This window comes from Xenopus laevis, chromosome 3L (assembly GCF_017654675.1).
Source record: "Xenopus laevis strain J_2021 chromosome 3L, Xenopus_laevis_v10.1, whole genome shotgun sequence".
Taxonomy (NCBI): Eukaryota; Metazoa; Chordata; class Amphibia; order Anura; family Pipidae; genus Xenopus; species Xenopus laevis.
Window position 1 is genome coordinate 92,107,399 of NC_054375.1, and position 20,983 is coordinate 92,128,381.

Here is a 20,983-nt window from a genome sequence, read left to right on the forward strand (position 1 = left end):
AATCATAAGCTGCTCAGCACTTGAAAAGGTTTGATTGGCAGCTATAAATGAAGCATCAACAGCATTACCTCATATCAATGTCCGTTTCAGCAGCAGCCGAATGCAACACTGTAAACACAAATCAGTACTAACTAGTGATGTGCGGCCGGCCTGAAGCCCATCCCACCCCCTCAGTGATGTCACAGACAGGGGAGGGGCCAGCACTGGTATATAAGGAAGTATGGAATTTCTCTACCAGCACATCACTTACTAACATATTCACAGATGTAATTGTAGCTACAAGGAAGAACATAAGAGACTTTTTCCCAAATGTGGGACAACTTGTACAGGTTGGATTGTGCGATTTAATACAGACTGTGCAAACTAAATGACTAAATGATATATATTGCTTGGTGATAACAGTCTAACCTGTATGAAATGAATGAAAACAAAGCTTATCATGTTATAATACACATGCCAGGCTTGTCATGTTAAAAAGAACACTGTTTATAGAAGGTACATTGTTATTTGGTGCCTGCTGGACAGTTAAGGCAACTCTCACTCTGTGCAAGAGATCAGACCAATAGTAATGGTACAAGCCAAATAAACATGTCAGCTGAGGTATCTGCTCCTGACTGTAGCTGAACTGACGCTAGGCCAGGCATACTGATTGGCTGCATTCACAGCAATATCTGCATTTAGCTTATCCTATTCATCTCTTCCAGTAGAACTGTGGCACTGCTCTGAATAAACTACTACATAACACATAAAGCTGACAACAATCACCCAACTTGTGGACGGGGTAATTATGGACCAGGATGATCAATTCCAATCATTTCAGACATTTGCCTTGGCATGACCCACATACAATGAAATAACCCATTAAAAGAACGACACACTGTATCGCTAATGTGGAAGAACAGAGAATAGAAGAAAAGGACAAGTGTGGCGTCCTTAAAGGAACAATATACCCCTTGATCATAGGCTTGTGCTGAACTTATTTTCTCCCTATTTAAAGGAATACTGGCATGGGAAAACTTTTTTTTTTTTTTTTTTAAAAAAAGAGCAAACAGATTTTTTTTATATTTAATTTTGAAATCTGACATGGGGCTAGACTTATTGTCAGTTTTCCAGGTTCCCCCAGTCATGTGACTTGTGCTCTGATAAACTTCAGTCACTCTTTACTGCAAGTTGGAGTGATATCACCCCCCTTCCCATCAGCCTAACAACAGAACAATGGGAAGGTAACCAGATAACAGCTCCCTGGTAGATCTATGAACAGCACTCAATATTAAAAATCTATGTCCCACTGCGACCCCTTCAGTTACACAGAGTAGGAGAAACAACGGCCTGCATGAAAGCAGTTCCATCCTAAAGTGCTGGCTCTTTCTGAAAGCACATGACCAGGCAAAATGACCGGAGATGGCTGCCAACACACAAATATTACAACTAAATAAATGTAATGTAATTTAGAAATAAAAAACCTCACCATAAAAATCATGACAGAATCCCTTTAAATTAAGAAATGTATGGTTTTCATTTCATGCACTAATGAGGATATATTTGTTGTTCAGAGCAATTGTGGGAAGAGAGAGGAAATTAATCAATTTACCCATCCCAGTTAAACCCTCTGTATAATACAATCCTCCTCATCTGTAATCATGAGAAGGTTACTGATAAAATGGGGCTTTTTTCATAGGGAGATGGGGGGGGGGGGGGGCTGTAAGAGTAACAGTCTTTTACTGCTTTATAATATGGATAAAATATAGATTTTCTAAATAAAGTAATAGTCAATGTTTTTAACAGAAGTCCTTTTTAATTCTTCTCATGTTAAATAAAGGTGAGCATAGGTGTATAGTGCCCCTTTAACTCCAATGCACAAGTCATATCAAAAAAGATATATGTCCCAAGGCTTTTTTTATAGGAAAAATAAATGATTTATTAATAATCACATTAAAAAGTTTTTGGTACATACTGACCGCACATGGCCCACCTTACGTGTTTCATACCCTCTGGCACTTCGTGAGTATGTGCCGGAGGGTACGAAACGCGTAAGGTGGGCCATGTGGGGTCAGTATGTACCAAAAACTTTTTAATGTGATTATTAATAAATCATTTATTTTTACTATAAAAAAAGCCTTGGGACATGTATCTTTTTTGATATGACTTGTGCATTGTGACTGCCATTGGAACTGGGGCATGTCCCTGTGGCTTGGATAGCGATTTACAGAAATCAGCCACGTGGATTCCCAATTAGTAAATAACCCCTTTATAGAGATTCAGACTTAATTATTTGTGAGCAAAAGAGAACCCCCATTTGCTGCAACATAAGGCAACCTAGGGATACTCAGCAGTATTCTACTCTGGAATGTGTGTGAAAGTTAAGGCACTCCTTAGAAATAAAACTCATCATACAGGTGACATTCAAGACTTTCGCATATTCTGAAATCGACGCCCATTAAAATAGAATTTAGCTCTGGTCACAAACGTTGTTTATATAGTCTATTAGCCCACTCACTGTCCTCCATAACTAGAGGGCCATCATACATCTACATAACATGTTTATTACTAGAGACTGAAGTACATTTCAAGGAGAGATCGACTCAGCAAAGAACAAAAGGGAGGTTCTATTTTATGATATACAGATCCAACAGAGAAGTCCTGCCTACTTGCTGGTCTGGCCTTACATTATCTAGTCTCACACGATCCAGTTTTCTATTTGGTGCTAAGAAAATATGCAGTTATTATTTTTGAAAAATACACTTGTGATCAGATAAAACCAGGGTTAACTAAAGGAACGAATCCACGTTGCAGTGTGACTAGGGAAAGGGTTTTATGTTCTGTTAATGGAGTGGGGCAAGGGCTGAGATATACCAATCCAAGAGTTTATGTAAAAACAAAAAAGAAGTGACAATGCAAATGTCTAACAGCGCTGATGATTCTTGCATCGGGTATCTGTCCAAGAACAGTTGCCTCTGGGAGGGAAAGTCCAATGAAACCTCATGAGAAAGAAAATCATAGTAATCCTCTGTGTGAGCTCTGGATTGATACAGTCTGCTCATACTTTTCACAACACTCAGAGGACTTGGCTTTATGCCTACAGTGCAGTAAACCTTTCATTACCATCAGGTAAACATTGGACTTTATCCCTTCACAGCTTTATGTAATAGTATTCCATTTATTAATATCAAAACGATTAAAAAGAGCTTGTCTGGCAGCTTTGTGCTTATGAAAGCAATCCCATCATCATCATTATTATTATTATTATTTATAATAGCATAAGATTATATTTATACAACAGGATGGTAACTGCTTGCCTTACACTGAACGGCCTACATATAATATCTGCCATAGACTCGCAAGTATTTCTGGAAATAGAAGGAACGCCCATGTGCTCCCTAGTCCCTGAATATCAAGCACTGAACATATTAGCTTGTCCCTTGCACATTTAATCCTTTTTGATTCCCTTCTTATCCTTGCTAGCAGCTGGCCCTATGGTGTTCCAGACCTCAGTATACAGTAATGTCCCCATAAAGACAAAGAAGGTGCCAATCCAGTGCCAAGTTGTGAAAGGGTTGTGGAAATAGAGAATGGAGAATATAAGACTGAGAAACTTGCGCAGTGTAACAACGAGGGTTACTGTGAGGGAAGGACACTCTGTAGTAAGGATGAATACACCACGGATGCACACGTATCTTGGGAACAGAGTTAAGGTACAGCAGAAGCCACTGAAGAAAAGCTTATGTCGTTTTCGGACGCATTACAGCATGCATATGAATATGTATAGAAATATAAAATAGAATCTAAACTAGAATAGTATAAAACAATAATACTAAATATATATATATATATATATATATATATATATCTAGAATTACAGTGCTCCCTTGATACACGGTTTTCTTCAAATGCAGGCCACAACTGGTACAGGCATGGGACTGGGACCTGTTATCCAGAATGCTCGGGCCCTGGAGTTTTCGAGATAATGGATCTTTATGTAATTTGGATCTTCATACCTTCAGTCTACTAGAAAATCATGCAAACATTTCATAAACCCAATAGGCTCGTTTTTGCCTCCAATAAGGTTTAATTATATCTTAGTTTGGATCGTAGTTTGGGTTTTATTAAACAGAGGTTATTTGGATAAAATGGAGTCAATGGGAGACGGCCTTTCCATAATTTTGGAATGGGTTTCCGGATAAAGGATCCCATACCTGTACTATAAAAAGGGTGGCATTTCATTGCACTGATATTATTTAATAAACCGGTTCCTAGAGAAATGAGAGCTGCAAGTGCTGTAGTTCTCACTATCCTCACAACACAGTGACAGCCCATTACTAGGACAGGTCACATTGCAAACATTACAAGATATGTACCAGTTGTAAAAATGGCCCTATTTTTTGTAAAGGAGACTTTGGTACAGCAAAATACTTTGAGTAGTGCGGTGTTCAGCTTCTTAGTGGTGGTCTGTCTGTCCCCAGCATGCCTGCTATAAGCACAGATATATTATACAACTAAGGGTAGCACCTGCCATTGGATATTATATAGAAAAACAAAGTAGTGGTGTAAACCAGTAGTGGTCAAGGTATATACGGCCTCTGAGATCTACTAAGCAGGACTATCCCCATCTTCTCTTCGCTCCCATTTTAGGACTAAGTACATGCACTAATATTGTGGTCCAACTCCTGTAATATCTGCTCTCCCCACAACCATACTATTAACCAAGCACTGTCTAACAGAGGAAGGTTATTTACTGACTGAGGTTAAAGTCATTTATTCATTAATCCAATCCTCTATATTCCGGCCGTGAGCTAGTGACCTTGAGTCGATTTACCTTTCTCTCCTGATCTTATTTTAACTTAATATCTGGGCATACTTTTTAACTACAAATGATTAAAGGTTAAGTTTTAACTATGCTCATACAGGAACCTCTGACATATATAGTGGGGTGGTGCAACTTTATGGGTCATTCTTTCTTTCCCTTTGTTTCTGATTTACTTATACGCACAGCGACACTACTCGTGCATTTCTGTAGGACACAGGGACAGACACATAGGGTCAGTCTGACCATAGCAGTTTCCACCTGAACACAACAGCTGTTAAAGGCCACAGGCACAATAAGTTTCCATTTCAAAGTGGTGAGTGTTTATAATGAAAAGAGACATGTGAAGGCAAGTGAAGGCACGCACTTAGCATCTGCCTCTTAGAGGGGGGGGGGAAATGTGCCAGGGGAAGACTTCACTCACAATTTCAAAACTTTTATGCAAATGGATAGGATATTTTAACTGGATTGCTTGGTACCAGAGGTTTTTTTTTGGATAAAAGATCTTTCTGTAACAAAAGTCTTCATACCTTAGGTCTGCTAAAACTGATCTAAACATTAAAGGGAAACTATCACGAAAATTACAATTTACTATAAGCTTCATCATACTGAAATAAGAAACTTTCTAAATACAACCACTTAAATATTCTGTACTGTTTCTTTCTCAGCATCTGTTTCTCTTCATTCTCTCTTCATGGAGCAGTTGGGTGTCAGATATTCATTGACAGTTACATCCAATATATCTTATAGCGGGGCTCCTTTTGCCTAGCAGATGTATTAGAGCTCACTATTAAAATCACCAGTAATCCGGTCTCTCTACATGCAGAATTTGTGCAAAAGGCAGTTATTTTGTTAGATTTTGTTTGTACTGGAATCAGTTATTTGAGTGAGCTCTAATTCATCTACTAGGAAAGGAAGCCCCCCCTATAATATATATGTATATATCTATATATGTATATATGTATATATCTATATATGTATATATCTATATATGTATATATGTATATATCTATATATGTATATATCTATGTATCTGTATCTGTATCTGTATATCTATATATCTGTATATCTGTATATCTGTATATCTATATCTATATATATCTATATATATATCTATATATACTGCTGCATGAAGAGAGAATGAAGAGAAAGATGTTAAGAGAGGAATAGTGAATATAAACTTGATTATTTCAGAAAAATGCTGAATTTTTAATTGATTGGATTTAGAAAGTTTATTGCTTCGGTATGAGGAAGCTTATATTAATTTTTCATTTTGGCGATAGTTCCCCTTCAAATAAATCCAATAGGATTGTTTGCCACGACTATGGATTCATACAGCTTACATACCATCAAGTACATGGAACGGTTTTATTATTGCGCAAATAAATGTCTAAAAATTACAATTATTTGCTTAAAGTAGACTCTATGGGACATGGTCTTCCTTAATTCAGAGCTTTCTGCATTAGGGATCCCATATGTGTATTAACTCCTTCCAATTTTACACTTTTTTCACCCCTTTCATATAGAATTATAATTTGTGGCTTGTAAAATGTTTGCGATTGACCCACAGAAATCAAATGATTTAAAAGGACCAGTAACTAAATTTTTTTTTAAATACTTATTTCCTCCAAAAATAACTATAATGATAGGTAAGGCTTACTTCCCCTTAGCGTTTTTTCAAATCAGCTTGAATTTGACTTTCAAAATGCCCCATGGGAGAAAGTAGGTGAAAAGGTCGATGGAAGCTTGAATTCTTCTGTGTGCTCAATCAGAAGTCAGTTTTGTACCGATAAACTAAAGCACCTAAGATTTTTTTTCAGTGTCTGCAGTTTAAATTTATGTTTCTATTCCTTCAGACAGCTTTGGGGGTAATGATGTGAGCATATATTTAAGCTGCAGATGCTAAAAAAAATCAAGGTGCTTCCGTTTATGGGTAGGAAGCTGACTTCCAGTTCTGCACACAGTGTAATCCAAGCTGCTTTTCTCCTATGATGCACTTTGAAAGTCAAATTCAGGATGAAGATTGGAAAAAATCCAATGGGACGTAAACTTACCTATTATTATAGCTATTTTGGGGGAAATCAAGCATTAAAAAAAATGTGGTGTTACTGTTCCTTTAATAGTAATTTCCTAACAAATGATCTGTCCACTCTAAGATTTCGAACCACTGCAACAATGGAATGCAGAAAAAGCTGCAATATGATATAAATTGCCTTGTGCCCCCTGCGAAAGAAAATCTATGTGCAAGTTGCTTTTCTATTTTTGGCCTGTTCTGCAGTACAGGATCTCTGTGTTCCTTCAACATGCAACATGCACATAGAAGGCACCCAGTGTTCAGAAAGTTACAAAAGAGAGCAGGGAAGTTTATCTGTACAAGTGTAATTGTAAACAACCTCAAGACTTGTTGGGTAAAAAGGATACTGAGTGATGACATTCATTAGCAGATAGAACCACATGATTGGCAACTGGATTCCCAGCACAGGCATCTGGAATGGCTCTGTAGCAACATAAAGAAACAGATTGGTCAGTATCACGGAACAGAAGAGCAGAGCAGTCATATACTGAAGTACTGTATGTTCTATAGAAACTAGCAAGCTGTCATTCATTAGTTGCACTTAAATACACAGGCAAACTGAACATTTACCCTCAATACACAAACTCAAATTCAGGAACATTCCTCACACTGATTCACTCATTTTTTTGCAGAGTGATTTGTCTAAGTTGGGCAGCAAACTGGAAAATGAGGTTCAATGTTGATAAATGCAAGTTTATGCACTTTGGCAAAAATAATATAAATGCAAGTTATACACTAAATGGCAGTGTGTTGGGAGTTTCCTTAAATGAGAAGGATCTAGGGGTTTTTGTAGATAACAAGTTGTCTAATTCTGGGCAGTGTCATTCTGTGGCTACTAAAGAAAATAAAGTTCTGTCTTGCATAGGTAGTGTGTGGCACTGGGTAATCCAAAAATTGCCATTTTCAGTACCATGGGCTGCCCCCTGGGATCCTACAATTCACTGTGCACACAAACAAATCAAGAGCACAACACACACATACACGTTACGGGACATCAGTCTTTTTGAGAAGGAGCTGTCTGAGAAAGAAGAGACGGTGATTTTTGTGATGATGAACTGTGTGTAACAGGGTGTTAAACCTAGAGACCCATTATCAAAGGTCAAATTTTAATTCATGCTAATTTATTTTAATTTTGAAAACACTCACAATTCACTGGGAAGTTATTTAAGAAAACATTAGAATGGCTAATATTCGAAGGAATGGTTCTGACCTGAAATTTTGAATCAAATTCTATTCGTACAAATCATTTTCATTTTCATTTCTCCCTAAAAAAATACTCAAATGTCAGGAAGGCAATTAATATCTCCAAATGGCCCAACGGACCTCTGCCATTGACTTGTACATTAACTCGGTAGGTTTGAGGTGGCGAATATTCGAATTATGACTGTTTCCATGGTCAAGGTCTGATAAATCTCACATTCTAATTTAATTTCGAATGGAGGGATTAAAATTAGAATGTGTGAATTTTTAAACTCGAAAATACTATTTGACCCTTGATAAATCTGCCCCGTAGTGTTGGGGCAGTCAGCAAGACTATGATCTCTCTGAGAGAGACTGCTGTGCTACATTTTGTATTGCCTTGTAAATATAAAGCACCCTGACCAGGTTTTCTTGTGTAATAAAAATGCTACAAAACAAGATTTTGCCTTCAGGTTTGTGTGTCCCGGTCTCTTTTCTGCATAAGAACCTGCCTGACTACTGGTATAAAAGTGAATCTTCCCGCAGGCTGAACAGTAATCAGTATGTCTGTGAAGGTTCTCATTCATCCAGGTCATGGTATAGCTATAGTAATAAGTCAAATCAACTGGACTTGAAGACGTTTTCATGTGACAACTCTGGTGCTGTGGTTTCACACTACTTGTAATACTCAAGGAAGGAGAAGGGAATGCTGGCAGATCATGTCTGACATCCCAACAGACTCATTCTGATTAGATACCTGAAGCAGCACTACAAGCAGTAAAGTCTTACATGTATGTTCTTACTGTCACTTATGTCACTTTCAGCACCAGCACATGTCATGTAGGTCACAGTCATATGAATTAACTTTATTTCTGCTGAATGTATTCAGCCTGGGGGAAGATTTACAAATTCGCCCATCCCTAGTTATAATGGCAGAAAAAAAAAATGACAGGGGCACAAAAATGCAGTAAAACAGGATTTCATGGTCTTGGCCAATATATATGTCTCCAGTCCTGGAAACCAATCGCAGGCATATGTTTCACTTCAAAACATGACATTTCCTATTGGGCAAGGAACTATGGGACACAAAAGCCTGGAGGTGACACAAGCAGCAATGCTCATGCCCAGCTGACGAGGGGTTAATTATTGCGGATTACCAGCATATCGCCTATTTCAAGTGGCCAGTTGATTTTAAGATGTGATGTTTTGTATTTATAGCTGTACAGGTAATTTGATATCAGTGGGGTGAACTAGGGATAGTGCAATACACAGGAATATGGCTGTGCTGTATATGGTCACAACCCAATTATGGAGTATGAAGTCTAGATAGATATTTGTTTTTAATAAAAATGGTCTGAGTGCCAAGAATCTGGATCTTTTGGTCTTTGTTGTTATCCAGAGGCACTGCCACCCCCACAAACGGCTGTTGTTTGGACCTGGGATTGGGCCGTGAATAATGCAGATGAATTCATATATACTCTATACAGTACTCTTGAATATAAATAGTAAATGATAATATACTGGGTGTAAGCGTGTGATTGCAGCTTTGCCTCACAAAGATGAAATCAACCATAACATTCAGGACTGCTTGGTTGAAAAACTCACTGGGGGTGTGGAATCACAAAAATACATAATATTACAATTAACATTATTAGTTGAATAGATCAGTCTTACTGCACTGCCCTTGAATTTGGCCTTCAATTCCATAGCCAAATAGAGGACAAGATTTCAGTCTCAAAGATCAGCCATGAATTGACTGCACTGTGTCACTATGGTGGTTCAAGGGCCAACACACACAGAAAAATGAGTGTCTGTTTTATTTAGAAAAAAAACATAACTATGGATATTGACTCACTCATCTGAATGTGTAAGATGGCAGTCTACAGGGCACATAACTTTTCATTTGTATGGAAAACATATTCAGATTCCTGTGTGGAGATCACTACACATTGTATACCTCCATAATACCTCAATAATATGCTCCTCCTAAAGGAAAACAACATAAGGTAAGCTATCATTTAAATTCTGTCTTGCAATTGTGGAGTTCCGTGCAGTATTTCTCAACACTTTTTCCATCGTGTTCTGTAAATATGCAGTTGTTAAATGCTAAACGTACAAATTGTAATTTCACGAAGGGTGAAAAAGTCAAATAGAAATAGTTCATATACAACAATACAAGCAGATAGCAAGGCAACAGTGAAGCTTATACTCACCACTTTGGGAAAACATAACTGCATGGTTATAAATGTCAGGAGCTAGGAGCAGGAAGCCTGGCAGAGGCAGAGCATGCTGTCAAAGACAGAACCGTTGGAAGGAGCAAGATCAGTAATTGGTTTTAATCCCCACACACATATATCAGACCTTTCTGACAGGAAATACCATAATACTGCAAAGTCTGGATAATACTGGATAATAATGGTGTTGGTGTATTTTCAGTTGAAAACAGATCTCACTTGAAGCAATAGTTTCCAAGTCATGTATTTCTAGATAGATGTTACAGTTTGCAGTTAAAGTGAAAATATTCATCTACATTAAAAGTTACCTATAGGTCACGTTAATCGTTTTTCGCTGATTGTTCTGCTTTTGTGAGTAATTGTCACTTGAAGTTCCTAAACCCGACTGCCAACCTGACTGTCACATCTCAGCCTGTCAGTTAAGAGTTTCTAATGCTAATGGACTCCTGCTGCACAAATATGGCAGCCCCTCATAGGGGAACATGGGGGTAAGAAAGGTAATGTAAAAGCATCAGGCAAATACTTTTATGGCAAAATTATAAATAGCATTCAAAGACAATGTTATGATAGATAATATCAGTATCTCTTTAAGCACATATTCGCCATACATTTTTTTTTTAACTGATCATGCATGCAGAGCATTACAATATACTGTATTAGAAGTGCAAAAAAGTCCTAGGCTATGTTATCACTTTTTAGCCCCACACAGAGCTACTAGTAGCAGCTATTTGACACGGCTACAAAATAGACAATAGTGATAATTGAATTGAAAAACAGCGTGTGGTTTAGCAGAGGCATTTCTCAGTCCTATCTATGGCAGGGTAGTTTTGTGGCATTTTGTAAAAAAAATATCCTGTCATTGACAATACTGACAATTGCCTCTGCTAAGTTATTTCTTAACTTGAATTTATTAGTCTATTTGGGGCAAAAACTAAAATTTTTTTGTGGAAAAAAACTATTTATAGATTTATTATACCCCAATGTTGCAAAAAGCTTGAATCTGAAAATTCTCCATTTCAGACTTGTCGAGGTCCCTATCCTGATTGGAAGTTATCATGGTCTACGTTGGGTTTAGCCTGATAATCCGATAAATTTCGGGGTATCTGGCAAAATCTGGAAAAACGAGCGATTCCAGAAAAAAGTAAAAAAAAAAAAGTACTATTCGGGTTTTTGCTCAATTTTATTGGGTTTTTCCTGATCTGATTTATTCTAGTTATTTTATTAATAAATAAGGCAAAAATCGGGCATGGGAGTTTGGTCGAGTTTTTTTATTTTAATTATGAGATTAAGTAAATAACCCCCATAGTGTCTTAGCAAAGCCAATTAACACTATTGTCTATTTTGCGCTGCTACTAGTAGCTCTCTGTGAAAGGTAAAATCATTTGTGTGAAACCTTAAAGATGAGCCTTTTAACTGCCAACCAAACTCTGCAGAGTATAGATTAAAGTTCTATCAGTGGTGCATTGGCCATGGATAATAGTATAATTTATTTGTGAAGAATGCTGTAGAACCTACATTGTAAAATAAGGCTTCTTTAGAATGCTTCCCATATTCCTTGTAAAGCGTTTCCTGGAATATGCCCATTCGGGCCGATACCAGCAAAGCAAAAGTCAAGGCTGCGATACCTAATGAAAATAACAGAGATTTAAATGACAGTGCATTCAATAAATACTAATATTATTCTGATCTGTCTGAGCCGGATACATAATGCTACACTGCACAGAACTCAATCTGAAGAACTGGTACAAACTCAGACAATTCCGACAGTGTTTTCATTGTTCCCATTTAATATTAAATGTTTTAGATGAAATGTTTTTCGTTAAGGATTATTAAAATCAGCAATATAGAATTATATAGAACATTGTAACACAGTGTGATAATCCTTTTCATATAGATTTCAAGAAACAGCTGGATGGACGTGCACATAATAGAACAAAAGGTATATAGGCTGGTTTTAAGCAGATGGAGAAAATTGTTTTCATATGAAACAGATTAAACCATGTGTTTTATTACCAGTGCCAAAAGAAGGACTTGTTCTTAATTTATACATCAATGTTTTCTGTAAACCCTTTACATCTAGGTCTAATTATGTTTGCCGTATAAGGTTCTGTCAGGTAAATATAGAGAGATTGGCAGAAATTAATCATTTATTAAATTGGTTTACAGTGCCAAACAATGTGTTTCAATGTTTTATGAACAGTTTAGAAAAGAGAAGAAGAGCTAAAGTATGTAATCATATCTGAAAATGAATTTTTCTTTTAAATTTTAATAGTCATATATTGTCTGAAGCATGTGTTTGCAAGCTAACACAGAAGGGCAACACCCACATATTTAGAGGCATTGTTTGTGTCCCTTGACAACTCAAAAGGGCTACATAATACTCTATGTTAAGATCAATAATAAAGCAACAGGGATAATTATTAACATGTACAGTATTTATAGAGCTCATATGTTGTTCTAGACACATGCCAGGCTTTGAATCTCACAGATTGCTGGGTCTGTTCTGCTATACCATATAGTGAGGGTCCAGGGAGCTTTGTCTTTATCTGTTTTACTGACTGTAACAATGTATGTAACAATAGTGCATAAAAGCCCATTCCATACACCGATCAGGAATAATCTTCCCCATGAGGTAGAATTTATCATAACCCAATCAAGACCTGTTACTCTTCCTGACATACCCAAATAAAGGCAGTATGGCGATATTCATCTCCACAGGGGGCAAATCAAGAATAAAGCAACAGGGCTATAACAGTCAGGACAAAAACCATGTAGTGTGTGTGTGTGTAGCACTGTGGGCCTGTCCAGGAAAGTACAGGTATGGGATCAGTTATCTGGAAACCCATTATCCAGACAGCTCTGAATTATGGAAAGGCCATCTCCCATAGACTCCATTTTATCCAAATTTTTTAAAAATGATTTCCCTTTTCTCTGTGATAATAAAAGAGTACCCTGTACTTGATCCAAACTAAGATATAATTATTCCTTATTGGAAACAAAACCAGCATATTGAGTGTATTGAATGTTTACTTGATTTTCTAGTAGACTTAAGGTATGAAGTTCCAAATTACAGAAAGATCCATTATCCAGAAAACTCCAGGTCCTGAGCATTCTGGATAACCGTTCCCATACCTTACTAGTTATGATCCTATTTTTATTCTGTAACCATTATTTGTTAAATTATTTTAAAACCCCTGTTTGTTATAAATGAATGTAAAATGCTGCATAAATAAATGAATTCTAAAGTCAAGAGGAATTCCTTTACATTATGCCCATACAATCAAAAGTTTCTTACCACCATCAATTTTGACAGGGAGCAGAAAAAGCATTCCTGGCGCAGCCACAGTTAAACACAGAGTGACGTAAAATTGTATTTCTTTTACTACTTACCAAGAAGCCACCATAAGAAAACAGATACTCCATCTTCATTAGAGGTTTGGTGAGATGCCTGCAGGATACATAACAGCTAATTTAACAATACTAAACTATGAATTTTTGTTCTCTACAACTTCTCCAAGTGAAGAACTAGGTCACAAAAACCCCAACAAACTCTGTTGTTTTGATTGTTTGCTGTGCAATCACCATCTGGAGAGGAGCGGTATAAATGAAAATAAAGCTAGTACACTTCTTAGCTCTGTAACATGGGTGGTCTAATAGTGCCAGATACATGTATAGCTTTTTCAATGCCTGACTGCTGCTAGGATGTAATTTTCATTAAGATGAAGCCTACAACATTTTACAACAGATGCCTCTTTCAAACAGCACCGTATAAAGATATAATGAAAGAAAATGTAAGCTTAACTTTTAAGCAGATATTGCATAATAACCAGGGTCATTGTGCAGCACACCTTTAAATTATAGGAGATGCAAATCCAAAGATAAAATATTGGCTTATAAAAGACATTGTAATTCTAAGCAACTTTCTAATCTAATTTATCAATCACAAAAGTTATTTGTAACCACAACTTCACTGTCTTTCTGTCTGCCCTGGTGGCTCTGAATTTTAAATCTAGTGAATAAGCACGCAAGCCTGACTTAAAACACTATTGCAGTAGACAGAACCAGCACTGCAGAAAGGGACAGGAAAAAAAACTGCTTTTGATTACATATTCATACAACTTTAAAACAATTTCATATTTTTAATTAATGTATATTGTAATGGCATTTTCTTTAACCATGCAAAATTCTATTTTTTGGGTTTCCATCTCCTTTAAATTAGGCACATATAGTAGCACTGACACTAAGAAAATGTAATTTTGCAGAAGAGTTTAACTTTATAAAGGTTCAGATTAGGCAAATGTCATAATTCTCCCTCTCATTGGTCTTCTGTAGCCATACTAATATGAACTGCATGCTTTCTAATGCTATTCCATTAGATTTGCCTTAATGGAGCAGAGAAGGTTCTACAATGCTTTTAAGCAATTTATTAGCTTTAATAGGTGCCAGCAGGTAAGCAACGGTTTACCAACAATAAGCCTGGCAGTGTGGTATGCTTTGCTAATTTACATAAACAGAACAAAGTACTGCTTCAAAAACAGCTTATATTTTTTTTAAATAAGCCAAATGTTTTGGGGGGGGGGGAAAGATTATTCTGAGCAGATCTTACCACTTGTTTTGCAGACATCAGAGTACAAATAAAGATTCCCACAGACACCAATGCAATAGACAAGTACTTGGATGCACCATACCTGGGTATAGCAAAAAAAAAAACACACAAAAAATTTTTTATGCGGAGATACAAACTCAGCCTGAACCCACAAATAATATTACACAAGGCAAGGGGCCACACATGCACAGTAGATCTAGTTCAGTTTAGAAAGTGAACAGAATAAAAAGCATGTAAGAGGTTAAGATTGCTTGCAAGATATAGATTTAGCTCTTGGCTTCCGTTTGGCCATCCCTGCATGGGCAGATCTGTTGTTCATCTTCATTTATTACATTTGAGAGATTCCACTACCAATAAAAAGAAGATGTTTGTTATAAATTTAGTTTCTTGACTGTACAACTGCACTAAGCCCACAGAGCAAGTCCACAATTCCTATCAAATGATTCAGTAGAATAAATATTACTATAAGCAAATGTACCATTTTGATTGAAAGTAAGACATGTATTGCACAGTACCTCTTTTTTAGAATAATGATTCCTAGTATCATATTTGCGATCAAGGATCCCTAAAATTAGAACATTACAGATATTTAAAAACAAGCAATACTATATAGTTACACAGCATAATTCACATAATCAGCAGACCATTATGAAGCATATGTCACACCCAGAAGACAGCTTGTTTGAAAGAAAATTTTGACTGGTCATCATCCCTACTGAACAGAATATATTACAATTTAAATATAAGTTTATATACCCTAAAGTTCATGTAACCACCCCCACACATACACAACCTATTTGAAGTCTTTAACGGAAACCCTGGTTGTTAAAAGGTTAATAGTAAGACTGCAGCATGCAAATCACTTAGAATTCCTTCTCCTCCTCTAACCCACTCAGCTCCCTCCCTTGGGAATTTACTTTGGCTGTGGGCTACTGAGCATACTCAGTTCTTCTCAGCTCAGATTTCTAAAAACATACCCTGCAGTCTAGCAGCCAATGAATAGAAACTCTTTTCTAGCTGTCTGCTCCATTTTTCTCTCCTGATCTCAGCTTAAAGGAACAGTGTAAGTAATGAAAATATCATGTAGTGTTGCCCTGCACTGGCAAAACTGGTGTGTTTGCTTCAGAAACACTACTATAGTTCCTATAAACAAGCTGCTGAGTAGCAATGGAGGAAATTGAAAAAAAGGCAATATGGCACATGATAAATAGTGGACAACCGATAACACCATTATGTTCTACAGAGCTTATCTGCTATCTGCTGTGTAACCTGAGCATTTTCTCCTTTGAATGGCTGCCCCCATTGCTACACAGCAGCTTATTTATATAAACACTAGTAGTGTTCCTGAAGCAAACACATCAGTTTTATCAGTGCAGGGCAACACTGCATTATATTTGTATTACTTAAAAACAATTTAAATTTTTAATGTTACTGTTCCTTTAACCATTAAAGTGCACAATCCAAGCAGGACTTTTTAGTCAAAGTACGTTCTGCCCGTGTAAGCCTGCATTCTTGACTGCATGAATTTTACAGTGCACATGTCCTGTTTGCAGATGCAAATGTCAGTGATGATGTGTCAGAGGGAACAGCCGCAGGGTGAAAGCTCCTATTTGTCTTAGGAAAATGTGATAGTGCTGAAAACCAAAGGGAATATATGAAATACAAATGATTCAGTTTGGGTAGGGAAGATTTGCCCAAATTGTATATACATGGTAGGAAAATGAAGGGTTTACATGTCCTTTAAACTTATAGGCCCAGCTTTGAAGTCGTGCACCAAATCTTGATGTGCAACGACAGTTTGGGGCCACAGTTTTATTTTATAGAAAGTGGTGCTCAGCTTTAGTCTTTTAAGATTATGGTAGTTAAATTGTCTCCATTCTCATATTTTTACAGTGGGTCCAGCATATAGTAATTATTTTTGAACAGGAAGTTAGAAAATGATTTTCTTGTTTAGTGTGATACAAAAAAACCCCCAGACATTTCTTAATGAAAACAATAGGCATAAAGTATGTTCAGAATAGACCATGCATGTGGGAGAATCAAACTAATTAATTTTTTGAATTTTAGAAAAATTGTAAAATAAAAAAGCCAAGTGAAAGGTCCAGCATATAGGGATAATAGCATAAACCATTCCCTGTACAAAAAAGTATAGGAAATATACGAAGTGACATTTGTAGACATTTGCCAACTAACATAATCAAACATAGCATGCATCTAATCTTAGGAAAAATATTTGGTTTGTTTTGCTTACTTACCGATCGAAATATCATGTGCAGTGGCATGGATATATTGAGATTAAGTGCATAATTGTTCACCACGCTGACCGTGAAGAACATAGCTACCATGATTAGGTAATACCTGTAACAGCAACACAGAGAGTTAACTTTCATACAGGCCAATAACCTCCCCGGAACTAAGCCATTTTGGGGACAATCACCGAAAGCATAAACAGTCATCTGATACTAAAAGTGTTGCCAATCCAAATATAAAAATTGCAGTAAAAGGCAATTACATTTACAATAAATAGGAAAATGCTTAGAATTAATTTAGGTTTGTATTCTTTAAATTAACAAAAAAATTCCCTAATGTGACATATTGTGAGAAGGATTTTATGCTTTTCAATGTGAAAGCAATACATTTTTGTTAGAAAGTGCGGCTTCTACAAAATGGAATAATTTTCTGTAAGCAAAGAGTTTTAGGTCTAAAATGAAGTAAACAAGCCTTTAGTGATTGACAGCTGATAACAAGGATTTACAAATCACATGGACATTTCAGTGCTCAGCCAGGATGGCACAGAAAGATCTCCAGTATGAGATGATTTTTGGTGCATCTTACTACTGGCCTGTCCCCCTAAAACTGTGTTGCCATTAGGGATGCACCAAACCCAGGATTCGGTTTGGGATTCACCAAGATTCTGCCTTTTTCAGCAGGATTCAGATTCAGCCGAATCGATGTTCCTGGCCGAACTGAATCCGAAAAATCATGTGACTTTTTGTCACACAAACAAGGAAGTCAAAAATGTAACCACTTACTGCGTGCACGGTTCTTTTTCACTTTTTTTCTCCTAATTTACATATGCAAATTTGGATTCGGATATGGCCGAATCTTTCACAAAGGATTCGGCCGAAACCTAAAATAATGGATTTGGTGCATCCCTATTTGCCATATGCAAGGAATTCATTTGAGTGTTTTTTCTTTTCCTAATAAAATTACTGCATGTTTTTTGGGCAACTACAAAGCAACAGAGGTGGATCACAAAGCACAAGGTAGATGGGTGATTCTAACAGAACTTCCTGTGCGGATTACTGCATATTCACATGCAATAGAATGGATGGCTGAGCACAAATGATAAAAAACAACGTTACCTTATTGGAATGGTTGACTTCCTTCTTCCAAAATTAGCTTGGAATATAAAACCTTCTGCTGCAATGAACAGAAACTGTGAAAATGTAACAATGTTTCCACAGCCAGGAAATGCCCTGTTCCAGCAAACAGAAAAAAAATACCACGTTAAGTCTGACACCAAACAAATGAGAGATTCACCATAAAGTATATACACGCTCAAAATATATACAGGCAGGTTAATTGGTTCTTGATGAAACTGGCCCTAGTGAATGTAATAGGAAGTTAAGATTGTAAACTTCATGGAACAGGAACAGATATGAATAATGCATAACTTCCATAAAAGGTTTTAAATCTAAAGCAACAAAAAGATAAGAACAATAATAAATCTCGCCTTGCAAACAGATAATCACAGACTAAAATGAGAATGTTTCAGATAAATCTACTGTTGCTTCTGTCTCCTCGTCCCTTCAGTTTGTGTCAAAAGGAGATGGCAGCCCAACCTGCTCCCAAATCTGCCAGTATTCTGGGATTATTAAAGATTTTTTGGCTTTGCCAGTGAGTTTTAGGAGTTCCTTTGGTCTAAATTTTAAAGCATTCTGAATACTAAGAGATGCTGGATAATTAGTCCAATACCTGTATAATTATCAGTATCCTTTATATAGCACCAACATATTCCACAGCACATTCCTATTAATATTGCAGTCTTAATTCTAACCTGCTGCTCAATCGTTAGGAGAATTGAGTTATAGTAATACATTTAAATACCAAAATTAAGAGAAAACAAACAGGAAAAAAAATGAGATCATAAAAGAAGCACAAAACAAAAATTAAGAAGACCAGTTTCAATATGTCAACATTATACTGAAATTTAATCTGATGGTGTACTACCCCATTAACAAATGTTGTCTCTATGCAACTCACACAATTGTATAACACAGGAGCATCTTTTATATTGATAAATAGGGAAAACAAGAACTGGAGAGCCTTCAATGTAGATAATATTCTTTATTCATGTAACATGCACCCGAGGAAGGACTGTGTTGTCTGAAACATGTAGTGCTGAATAAAGAATATTAACTACATTGAAGGCTCTCCAGTTCATGTTTTCCCTATGTTACTGAGAGGAGGTGGCTGCTCCATAAGCTGTTGATGAGCCTGAAAATATTGAAATCTGATTAGAAAGTAGAATGATAAGGAATTTTTCTCTCTATTATATGGATAAATATTCCATTCTTCTTAATTTATAATACAAAAACATTGACTTTATCAATACACTTTTGCAAACCTGACAACAGTCCTGCAAAGAGACCAAATCATTAGTTATTTCGATACCTGAACTGAATAAATAATTTCAGCAATTTAAAAGTCTGTGCATTTTACTGGAAACACATTTCTAATTCGGTTGACTAACTACACTAATGGATGATGCAAGTTTTTATGTTATGTTGGCAGTGCTGTTTGCTATGTTTGTGCACGTCATGGAAACCATTACATAACATAAACAAGGCCTGAACAAACCAAACTCTGGAAACAGAAAAAGGTGTTCCGTAATGACTAGGCCATACTAGTTAATGGAAAGCTTCATATGCATACTTTGGGAAGATACCGACTCATACAGATCCATCATTTGCATCAGAGGGGCTGACATAAAAAAACTAGTATTATAAGATACGTTTGCTTATTATGTTTTTAAGCCGTCTCCAAATAGCTACCTCCAGGGTCTGACAGAGGTCTAACTGATAAGTCCTTTCAGAATATGTCTGCATAACTACCATTAGAAGTGTTGTGGAAAGGGATGAAAAGGTAATGTTATGGGGCCCAGTGATTTCTAGCTGCACCAGTGATGACTATTTATTAGTAACATAAGCAGGTTATATGTACAGTAGATCAAGGACACATAGTTCTGGTTCATGGGAGTCCCATCTGCGCCTGAGAGAGAGAGAGCACATCCTCCTCACACATCCACTTGTCTTACAGATATGTATGAAACCATACACAATTGTGACAGAGGTCTGCCCCTAACAAAGAGCTGGGTGTTTACTATTATTAACCACACAATGAAACATTTGGAGGCTTCACATAGTTTCGCTGCTGTCAGAAACCTGTCAAAATCATCTACAGAGTCCCGCCTCCCGCAAAAGGCAGCTAATAAAGCCTATCAGTGACTCCTTATAACACACCCCTCATATATTACCGTGCCTCCCGCCTGCCCAATCTATCTGTACAGTTTTACACGGACACCAAATGAATGAGCCAAAAAGCGAACTTTTTTCCTCACCTGGCTAAGAGCTCTAAAAACACCACATTACTGCAGCAGCCCGAGAACACCAGGCCCACGGCTAAAGCTGGATGCATGATCACAAGAGACTTACACGCCTCTACTAAACATCAACTAATGCCGGTTCTCAGCTGAAGCACGATAGGGGCAGGTCCTGAAGGCTGACACGTCCTCGTAACGCGCACGGACTCACGGGATATGTAGTTTTCCAGCCTTACAGTTTGTCGAACTTGTTACGGCCATTAGACAAATGATAGCTGCTAGTTCCTAGTTGTTAACAGGCCGTATGTGACGTCACGCACACACGAACGTCTCGGGAACGCCTCCGTCACGTGACATTCGGCGCATATTCGGCGCCTTGTTCAAATGGTGGTCAATCGGGGATCTGCCTGGAGAAGAACCCTGACACAGTGCACCACTGAATGAGTATGGGGTTGAGCTGGGTAGCATTAGGTTTTTTTCTTGG

At 37.1% G+C, this 20,983-nt stretch overlaps 1 protein-coding gene across 1 annotated transcript; it reads right to left on the reverse strand.

The window, feature by feature from the left end:
- Window positions 1–2,875: 2,875 nt before the first annotated feature.
- Window positions 2,876–20,820, reverse strand: slc35b4.L (solute carrier family 35 (UDP-xylose/UDP-N-acetylglucosamine transporter), member B4 L homeolog). The gene is made up of 10 exons (XM_018252782.2): window positions 20,518–20,820; window positions 18,260–18,373; window positions 17,150–17,252; window positions 15,410–15,459; window positions 14,895–14,976; window positions 13,679–13,736; window positions 11,804–11,913; window positions 10,268–10,343; window positions 7,223–7,298; window positions 2,876–3,674 (listed from the first exon to the last, which is right to left on the reverse strand). The coding sequence occupies exons 1-10, from the start codon at window positions 20,592–20,594 to the stop codon at window positions 3,428–3,430; spliced, it is 993 nt and encodes a 330-aa protein (XP_018108271.1). The 5' UTR covers window positions 20,595–20,820; the 3' UTR covers window positions 2,876–3,427.
- Window positions 20,821–20,983: the final 163 nt, after the last annotated feature.

What these genes read in the sequence shown, in the direction of transcription:
- slc35b4.L (XM_018252782.2), bottom strand. Translation starts at nt 20,594, where the DNA reads ATGCATCCAGCTTTAGCCGTGGGCCTGGTGTTCTCGGGCTGCTGCAGT. An exon ending in TGCACATGATATTTCGATCG is followed by an intron (nt 15,460 to 17,149) that starts GTAAGTAAGCAA and finishes TTCTAATTTTAG; the next exon opens with GGATCCTTGATCGCAAATAT. An exon ending in CTAATGAATGTCATCACTCA is followed by an intron (nt 3,675 to 7,222) that starts GTATCCTTTTTA and finishes TCTGTTCCCAAG; the next exon opens with ATACGTGTGCATCCGTGGTG.